At 38.8% G+C, this 10526-nt stretch overlaps 1 protein-coding gene across 3 annotated transcripts; it reads right to left on the reverse strand.

The window, feature by feature from the left end:
- Window positions 1-3569: 3569 nt before the first annotated feature.
- Window positions 3570-9863, reverse strand: eomesa (eomesodermin homolog a). Of its 3 annotated transcripts, XM_047384795.1 has the most exons (7): window positions 6679-7579; window positions 6286-6440; window positions 5587-5708; window positions 5185-5343; window positions 4820-4881; window positions 4002-4720; window positions 3570-3872 (listed from the first exon to the last, which is right to left on the reverse strand). In XM_047384795.1, exons 1-7 carry the CDS (start codon window positions 7380-7382, stop codon window positions 3859-3861), a joined length of 1935 nt encoding a protein of 644 aa, XP_047240751.1. In that variant the 5' UTR covers window positions 7383-7579; the 3' UTR covers window positions 3570-3858. The 3 variants fall into 3 exon arrangements, with proteins under 3 accessions (XP_047240751.1, XP_047240752.1, XP_047240750.1); XM_047384796.1 differs by lacking the exon at window positions 6679-7579 and adding an exon at window positions 9721-9863 and having other exon boundaries at window positions 3570-4720; XM_047384794.1 differs by having other exon boundaries at window positions 3570-4720.
- Window positions 9864-10526: the final 663 nt, after the last annotated feature.

Below are 10526 nucleotides of genomic sequence, written 5' to 3' on the forward strand. Positions count from 1 at the left end.
CTTTGGAGTCACTGGTATGAAGTAGTTTTAGTCCAATATTTCTGTAATTTTGGCTAAGAGATAAAAAGTTTGGAGTAAAAGAATGCAAGCAAGCAGGGAGCTTAGGAGAAAAGCGTTTGAGCAGGCAGAGAGGCGGAAGTAGAAAAAGGAAAGGAAAGGAAAGGAAAGGAAAGGAAAGGAAAGGAAAGGAAAGGAAAGGAAAGGAAAGGAAAGGAAAGGAAAGGAAAGGAAACCAGACCAAACAAAATCAAAGGAACGAGATACAGTTCTGGAGTACTTTAAATTATGAAATTTAAAATAGTATCCCAAAATTCAAACATCTCAGAGCACTGCACAGTCAATCTTTAAAAACAGAAAGAGTAATTCACAACTGCTAACCAGGGTAAGGTACCTAAATTGATGTGTCAGGAAAGGTGAGCAGTTACTGGAGAAACAGCCAATATGCCCATGATAACTTTTGAGGAGATGCAGACATCGACTGCTCAGGTGGGAGATTCTATCAAAAGGATGACAACCAGTTTGCACACCACAAATCTGGCGCTTATGAAAGAGTGGCAAGAAATAATTCATTGTTTAAAGAAAGCCATAAGATCTCCCAAGGCAAAGGGGGCATGCCAAATGTGAAAGATAGTGCTCTGTTAAAATGTAACATCATGGTCCATATGGAAGGCCAAGAAAATAAAATCTAATACAGTGATTTATTATGAAGACACCATCACCACCATCAAACATAGTATCAGCAGCATCATGCTTTGGAAAATCTTTTCTTCAGTTGGGTTGGGGAAGCTGATCCAAGTTGATGAGAAGACGGATGGAGCTAAATACAGGGCAACCCTGGAAGAAAACCTGTTGGAGGTGGTGAAAGACTGGGGCTGCAGTTCACCTTCCAACAGAACATGAACTCTAAACATACAGCAACATCTACATTGGAATGGTTTAGATCAAATCTATTAGATTGGCCCAGTCAAAGTCCTGCCCTAAACCCAATTGAGAATCCATATCTGAAAATGCATGTTCACATATGCTCTAAATCCAACGTGACTGAATTTGAGCTGTTTTACAAAGAAAAAATTGGCAACCATTTCAGTCTCTACATGTGCAAAGCTGGTAGAAAAATACCCCAAAAAGACTTATAGCTGTAATAGCTGCAAAAACTGGCTCTAAACAGAGAAAACTGAAATAAATACAACTGCATTTATTTGTAAAAATAAAAATGATACAGCAATTTAAAACGTATCATTTTCCTGCAACTTCACAATTATGCACCACTATCTTCCACATATTCACATAAAATGCAAAGAATTGCACTGAAGATTGTAATTATGCACATGTAGCTTTCACCGATCTACTTGTGAACATGATTTTTATTTACCACAGATAACATCTGCAGTAGGTAATTACCAACATAGTTTAATAATGCAGTATACATAACAACATAAGAAAGAAATGTGCTAGTGGTATCAAGAATAAGTTCAGATCAATTCTACAGCATGAAAAAAAAACCTCATATGTACAACAATAAAGGGTAATTTTAAGCATTGCGAGGAACATCAACTTGATACATAGCAATACTTATTTGATAAGCGAGGGCTCAGTTAGTTATTTTGGAGATTCTAACTGCGAGACACACAACGGCTATTAACAGAAATGCTTCTTTCATCAGTCCTCACACATCTCTGCAGCTCTTCTTTCCGGTGAGTGCGGCTGCCACGCTTGTCCGGTTATAATCTTGACAGCTGTTTTCTGTATCGCAACAAATTATCAACAGGGGTCAGGACATGACAAAAGGGGAAGAAAAACACCATCAGCTGCTCCGAAGCACAATTTGCTGACACGTACAAGTGAAAACATTTTTATTCTTGAGGCCCAAACCTCCCACCTCAATCCAAGAGTCTTTTTTTCTTACAGCTTTCCTGAGAGGCTGGGGCAATCAAGCACTCTACCTTGTTAGGAGGTGTTAATTGGAGTTAGTCAGACTCCTCACTTTGTCAAGGAGTCTGACAACAGAATTAATTAGAATTTGAGTATGTAAATCAATTCAAATTGGGGTCCTCATAGGGGAGCATATGAAGTATTTTTGTTGAGGGAAAAAGCAGGTGCCTCACACATGAGCCAAGTGCTTATTATGACTTCCTTCTTTATAGATCTTATCTTCACAAATGCGATTTTGGAGAGGCCAAAGACATACGGTATAAATAGAGGTGTTGAGCTGAAGGTTGCATGAAGATGGAATGCTGCTGGATGCCTTTTTTTCCACCTTTTTTCACATTTTTATGTGTGCATGCCATGTATGCATAGTACATTGCTTAGATTAATGATAAAATGTGCGAAAAACACCATGGCAACAACAGAAACAGGACTTTGTGCTTTTCTACGCCTCTAGTCGGACTCTGTTGCCAGTCGTGTCAAATAAGACCCGTAATTCTTGTAAACCTATATTTAAATCATTCATTGCTCACTTGAATTTTGAGCTACAGGTGTTAAGGTGGCATTTGTTTGCAGAATAAAAATAATTCCTCCATATTTTCTACACAAATATACTAAGAGGTATATTTATTTAGCATTGTTTAGAGAAGCAGAGAGAAAGGAAATTAATTCTTGCTGTGGGCTTTATTTTGATATTCCATATTATTTTCTGTCTGTATTTGTCATGCTTACTTGTATATTTAACATTTAACATTTTTGCATGAATGTCTTTACCATTTTTCAAAACAAAATTACATTTCACATTTAATACTATACTGCCAAACGTTTAATTTTTTTACGGATATTCCTCAGACATACCTCTTTAACATAGTTAACACTTTTACTCAAGACTGTATAAAGAATATGTTCTTAAATATAATTTTAATAAAAATGCAGAATGCTGTTTATGTGGGCTGTTTTCTAATGCAAGCAAACCCTGTTTGGTTGTAAAAGATTACATAGCCTCAAAAGTCTAATGTATCAAGTTTGATACAAAGAAAGAATATTGAGAAAATCAGGAAATATTTCACATAAATTATGTTAATGCTTTGACCCAGTGAGCGAGAACCTTGCCTATTTTTCTGCACCTGTATGAATCCGTCTTTCTGTAAGACGTGCATACTGAATGATTGTGAAATAAATGAATACATAAAAATATGCCATCTTTTAAAGTTGGATCACAGAGTCAGGAATCTAATTACATGAAGATTTGCTAAACCTAACCTGTAGAACCAGGTTTTCCTGAACCATCTTCCTCTTTAAAAAACTTGGTACTTTCCTTAAACCCTTGTGTATTGAGTAAATGTTTCCAAATATTTTTGACACATTTGGTGTAAAAACACAAAATGCTGTTTGAGTATGTTTTTCTTTTATATAAAGCATACAAAGCACTGATTATCACTACAATGTGGGCCTTTGATAAGGAATTCTTTAATCCTGATTTTAACCATAAACATTTTTTTAAACTTTGTTTCTGGTGCGGCTGTCATGTTTCAAGTACACAAATCTATTTTTATTTGTAGCTTGTCAATGAGCAGAAAGTGGCTCATGAAGTGCCATACTTCCTTATGAAAACATACCGAGGAAGACATCTTCGACAATGCTTTATGAAAAGCCATTTTATTTTTCCATTTAATAACACTCCCATGAAGACAATTTATACAAGATACGTCACATTCTAAAGTGCACGAATACTGTACAACAAAAATGACTTAAATACGCAGGGGTGGCCGGGTTGAAATCACATTTGTTTAAAAAAAAAAAAAAAAAAAAATTGTAAAAAATAATTCAACATGCTTCATTTTCCAAAAACAACAATCACTATGCATGTTTCTGCTCATGTGACAGGGGCTGGCCTGGAAAATAACCTTGTGCAGCTTGCTTGGGGAAACACTAAGCTTTGGCACCTTTAGAGAAAAGAGAAAAAAAGACATTAACAAGGACTGGAGATCACTCAATGATTAAACCAAATAATTATATTTATCTTAGATAAATACAGTCTTAGGGGCTTGTGTAGAATGCATAATAACCCATGCCTTTTGGGTTGTCCTTGTTGTACTCCTCCGCAGTCAAGTCCTCACACTTGATGGTGGGAGAGTTCTCTGTGCTTGAGCCCCCTGGGGACATCCTGCGCCTCTTGCACACCATGGAGTACACGCCAGAATCGCTAGAGTCCACTGATTTCAACGAGTGGGACGTCTCGATCCAGGTTGAAGTGGGCTGAGCATTCTCATCTGGCAGCTTTTCTTTTGCGGTCCCCAACTGGTCCTCGGCAAAGGCTGGGGGGCTTGGGCGAGGGGACCAAGGCAGGCCTGTTGTCATTTTGCGCTGGTAGGAGCTCCTAGTTCCCCAGCCTGCAGCCATGGAGGCAAAAGCCGAGTCTGGGTAGTAGCTGAGGGCGTGGGAGGTCTGCAGGGACAGAGGCTTGATGCCGTATGACAACAGGCTGCTGGTTGAATAGTCATTCTCATAGGAGAGATCCAGCTTGTTGGAGCCTGGCTGCTGGACAGGGGGTACGAACCAGCGCTGGGCAGAAGCAGCAGCACTGGGATCCTCGCTCTGCGGGGAGAGGAGGCTGTTGGTCTGGGGGACAGTCCGTTCGCTGGTGTAGAATCGGTTCTGAGGCAGGTTGTTGACAAACTGGTCCTGAAAAAAAGGCTGCATGGCATAGCGGGCGCCGGGTACAATCTGGGTAGAGCGAGGGGAGTCTGTGGGTGACGGAGTCAGCCTGTCACTCTCTGGGGCTGTGTACATCCTGTTTACAAGAAAATGCATATTAAAAAAAAACTCTGCAAGAGCCATGACATGCATCATCAAAAAAAGCTTTTCAGTGTATGAACTTAAGAACACGTACGAGTCATAATTATCCCTGAAGCCTTTTGCAAATGGGTTGTGATCTATCTTCAGCTGTGTGATCTGAAACAAACAAAACTCCCATTATTAATAATGTGCATTTGAACATAAGCAACTATTGAATGTCGAAATAAAAATCATTGTATTGCACGCAGATGAAGATAAAAGTAAACAAACTGCAGCATAGATAGATAGATAGATAGATAGATAGATAGATAGATAGATAGATAGATAGATAGATAGATAGATAGATAGATAGATAGATAGATAGATAGATAGATAGATAGATAGATAGATAGATAGATAGATAGATAGATAGATAGATAGATAGATAGATAGATAGATAGATAGATAGATAAAGCTTACATCTGTGTTCTGGTAGGCTGTGACAGCTATAAACTGGTTCTCTGGGAAGGTGAAGGTTTGAGTTCTGGCCTCATTGTTCATGTCCTCTACCCCATCCTCAGTCACCTCCACAATGTGCAATCGCGGTTGGTATTTATGAAGCGACTGCAAGACTATCATCTGAAAACAGTAAATGGTAATATGCTTCACACACTGCATTTTAAAAAGATGATCAGCTGCATATCTTTTTCAGCTGGTTAAAACCAGAACTTGTAGAAATAAATCTTTCTAAAAAAATTTAAAAAATCATCATACAAATAGCTTCTCTAGTTACCCAAAGCAGAAAATAATAGAATTTATTGTCAGTTTAGCATTTAATAAAAAAAAAAAAAAATGTGCTAAAAAGGGAATTAAATTTCTAACCTGTGTGTTGTTGTTGTTGGCTCCTTTATTGTTGGTTAGTTTTAACTTGCCGAAAGAAATTTCTTGCCTCATCCAGTGAGCACCAGTGTTAGGAGATTCAGGATGAACATACACTTTGTTACCTAAAATTGAAAAAAAAGAAGAATTTCTGTGAAAAACCACCAAATAATGAGTATGGACAAAGACATTACAATATAAAATTGACTATTTCTTCTATTCAATTCATTGGCTAATATAGGTGAGAATGCAAGGCCAGGAAAAAATTGTTTAATGTTTTTTTTATTTATATGAACTATTCATTTGAAAAATAAAAAGAACCTTGTTTAGATATTAGTTTATAACTAAAATTAAAAACTGAAATAATATTGGTTCAAAAACATTTCTTTTAATGTTTTGTAAATTAAATCTATTATAGATTCAATTCTTTAGACGTTTCACCAGCTGAATTGAGTTAGGCCTAGTAATCCAATAATTTCACAGCTCAAAGACATTTAATTTCTTTCAATAATGAGTATGCATCATACAGAAGGCAAAAACTGTATTTCAATTTCTAAAGCATTAAAAACTACTGTTTTTGTTTATGCAAATTAAATCCCGTTACGTGTAATTGTATATTTTTCTTACTTTTTTTTTTCGATTCTTCTAAAACAATTTATATGTTTGCAACAGCTTTTAATTATTATTAGCGATGTAACTTACCTTGCATATTATTGTCTGCTTTTCCGCAAGTGACCCACTTTCCGCCCTGAAAGCGCCAGTGATTCGGGTCGGCCAAAACTATTTCTACAAATACATTGTAATGGGCCGTGAGATTCAGTCCGGTGATGTTGAAACTGAGGAATGGGAACATCCGTCTGCGGAAGAAAAGAAAGAAAACATAAATATATACGTAGATCTGTTTGCAAATTCAGCAAAAATTGTAAAATAAATTCCCACTAATTATTTTTGCGTTTTCAGTACAGCCTGGTTCATCAAGCCTTTTCTCTAATTTGAAAACAATTCACGCGGAATTTTCTAATATGAGATAAAAACGATTAAAAGTGTACATCCGTATGTTAAACTAAAGCCACTGCAGTCACTCAGTCCGTTTACCTGCCCTGTTTGGTGATGATCATCTCGGTCTGGTGCCGGTGAAACTTCAGCCACAGAGGCCGGTTGCACAGATAAACCTGCGCCCTCGCTCCGGCTGCGGACCCCGGCAGAGACATGGACCCGATCCCTGTCCCGGTCCCGGAGTAGGACGGGTACAAACAGCCTGGACCCTGGCTGAACTGGTACCCTCCGCTGCCGAACTGGCTCCGGCCGCTGCACACGGATGGCGCGGAGAAGCCCGCGGGCGGCAGCACAGATCCGTAGTGGAGTGAGGCCGGGTACCTGGAGCCGCTGGAGCCGGTGTACACCGAGCCGGTCTGTCCTGCGTAGGGAAACAGGGAGCAAGGGCTCGCCATGTCGGAGCTGGTCTGGGAGGAAGAGATGAAGTATCTGTCTGAGCCGAGTTCGTCTATGTTGTACCGCCGCCCGCTCGTCAGCTCGTCCTCTCCCAGCACCGGGGAGCCTTTCCTCCCGTCGGCCTTATTATAGGAGTCCCCGTCTGTCTCGCCCAGCATCCCGTTCCCCACCCCACTTAGGTACTTTTTAGAAGCGCTGCTGGATTCTGACTCTGTGCGCTCCACCTCCTGGTAGTCGAGCTGAGAGGACGGCCTGGGGCTGTTGTTTGCGCTGTCTGACGAGGACAGGTTGTAAAAGGTCTTGGGTAAATTGATGCTAGCGCTGGGAAGAATATTCTCTAACTGCATCGTTTTGTTCAAGTTCTTGCAATAAATAAATAAATAAATAAAGAGTTTAAAAGGAGTCCAAAGAGGTGGAATCTCAGAGCTGAGGAGGTGCCACCGGCGCCCGAGTTGGTCTCGGTTTCTGCAGCCCACCTCCCCTTTCACCAGCGATGGATTGTTAGAGCCTCTCCTCGCCAACAGATTTTCAGATTAGATCAGATAATGACTTGGATGGGAGATGCTGAGCGGCTCTTATATGATTTGCACGTACAACAGATTGTAAACGTCAGGGGAGGAGTTTTGGAGAGGGGAGCAGACAGTCTCCACAGCCAATAGCAGCGTCGCTTTGGTTCAATCAGAAAGAATATTATACTAGAATAGTGTTTAATTATGGGTACATTTTCAACCTGATGTGGACATTGAATTAACTTAAGTTGAACTACAGGTACATCTCAATAAATTGTACTACCATCAAAACGTTAGTCTTTCAGTAATTCAGTTCAAAAAGTAAAACGTATGTAGATTTTCCAAACAGAAATCTTTCTGTTATGATCAATCAGGGGGAAACCGCTGATCTCACAGCTGTAAAGTTCCGTCATTGACACAGTCTAAAATGACAGTGAGCCACAAAAGGACATGCCAGAGAAGCTGGCTGTGCCATGCTCAAGCATATCAATAGAAAGTTAAGTGGAAGAAAAAAAAAACGTGGCAGAAAAATGTGCTTAAGCGCCACAGCCTTGCAAAAGAAAGCCCATTCACAAGTTTACGTTAGATTTACAAGGCGTTTACTGTGGTTGAAGTCAGAGCTTCCAGGTCCACCATGCACACATGTTTCCAGGATATGGACCACAACTGTTGCATTCACGTTTTGTCTGGTGGTCCAAAGCTATCTTTTCAGATGAAATTAAATGTTGCATCTTAGTTGGAAAGCACGGTCCCTGCCTGAGGCAGGAGTGAAACATAATACACATTGCTTGAGGTCCAGAGAAGAGTTTCCAGAGTCAGAGAGAATTTAGGGAGTTATGCCATCAACTGATGTTGGTCCACTGTTTCATCGATCCGAAAGCCAACACAACCGTCTACCAGGAATGTTTTAGAGTACTCCTTGCTTCTCTCTGCTGACAAACGTTTTAGAGATACTGATTTCATTTTCCAGCAGGATTTGGCACCTGCCCACATGGCCAAAAGTACCAATACCTGCTTTATTCACCATATGCTGGACTGGTCAGCATACTCACCTGACACTAACTCTGTCAAGAATCTACAGAGTATTGTCAACAGGAAGATGGGAGACACTGGACCCAACAATGCAGAGAAGCTGAAGGCCACTGTCAAAACAAGCTGGACTTTCTTATCACTTTAGCAGAGCCAGAGGCTGATTGCCTCCATGGCACGCTGTATTGATGCAGTAATTCATGCAAAATGAGCCTCAACCAAGTACTGAGTGTAAACTGTACACTACAGCAACATAACGTTTCAGAAGGCTGATATTTCTACATTAGAAAACCTTATTTTGTGTGTCTTATGTAATATTACAACTTTCTAAGAAGTTACATTTTAGGTTTTCATTTGCTGTAGACCACAGTCCTCGAAATAAAACAAGAATTAATAAACTTTCTGTGGCTTCTTGTAGGAGATCTGTCAACTGTAGGAATGGCATGATGGAAACCGTTTGTCTTTTTTGAAACAGTAATTTTAGAAAAACCTCGACACTGGGAATGCCTATACACTTATGTTATATAACCTTTAGGAAGATTGACTCTATTTCCATTTCTTTTCTGGGATGAGGGACAAGCTTAATTTTGTGTTAAAAATCAATGATAGAAAAACACGTTATATTGCCAATCTAATAAAAAAAAAAGTAAACATCCGATACAAGCTGCAAACAAAACAAAACAAAAAACGTTAAATTAGCTTTAAATATCACTGTTAACACAGCTACGAGTGTTTTTTATTAGCTACTATAGGGGCATTTATCAACCTATCCTCTGTGAATTCAAGTTCATCTGGAGCGCCCAGGCCAGCAGGGGGCCTAAGCAAACACCATCACCGCTTATACTTCGGAGAGGCCCTGTTTTCCTAATAAAACGTCGGCTTTGAGCTATTCAAACCGTTGGACCGCACATCAAATGTTCAACAGAGATAAATAATCGTGCATGCAAACATGGCGCGCACACAAAACACCTAAAACCTGCCAGCGTCGGGTGCAAACCTCCACCATAGCAGCACAATGAGAACAATCCGCATTCAGTGAAATGTTGCTTTTCATAGCGCCTTTATTAACTCATCCCCTAGAAATGCAGATACCCCACTTCCCTGCGCAAACACTCCTACCCCCGAAGAAAAAAACAGAAGTACTCACATGTGCACCTTGTTTCCTATAATTGGTCTTCGCCGCCTCTTCAGCACCAGCGTTAATAAAAATATCGGCAGCCAAAACCTGCTGAAAATAAAGCTCCAGAAACTAAGAGACGGTTATTTCAATTTCACACTTTTTAGAGAGACGCTCGAAGGAAGCCTGTGCATTTTTTGCTGAAGTTCTTCTTCTGCTTATTTTTTTTGTTTGTTTTGGGTTCCTAATAAAATGCTGCTTTTTTATTTACGTTCAGAAACAAAAAAATAAAATAAAAAACAAACAAAAAAATCCCGTTTTTGTTTTAATAATAAAAAAGATATCAATTGTATTGCCTATTTATGAATTCAACAACAGAAAAAAAAAAAAACTTTTTCGGATGTATGAGATCTATATAAAATAGTTTACTTTGATAGTTAATTATATTACATGTAATGCATACAATAACTAGATCCACTTATTCCGTTTAACAAGAATGATAAAATATGTTCAAATGAGCTTGATAGATCTGTGATGTTTAAGTGAAATTTTGTATCATTCGCATATTTACGATAAGTACTTACTAGCATTTTTCAAACGAAAAAGAAACATTTTTCTTTCTAAAAAATGCTTCATGTTGTTTTAAGAAGATAAATATTAATATTAATAGTTTAAATCATAATAAAAAAATCCCTTTATTTGTAAAATAAATAAATAAATAAAAATATGCATATCTGCCTCAGATTCGGAAAAAAATATGGTAATAGTCAAAGGAGACTGAAATTGCTTGAAAATTATTCAATAGCAATAATAAAAAGAAGTAATAATAATGATAA

This window comes from Girardinichthys multiradiatus, chromosome 13 (genome assembly GCF_021462225.1).
Source record: "Girardinichthys multiradiatus isolate DD_20200921_A chromosome 13, DD_fGirMul_XY1, whole genome shotgun sequence".
Taxonomy (NCBI): domain Eukaryota; kingdom Metazoa; phylum Chordata; class Actinopteri; order Cyprinodontiformes; family Goodeidae; genus Girardinichthys; species Girardinichthys multiradiatus.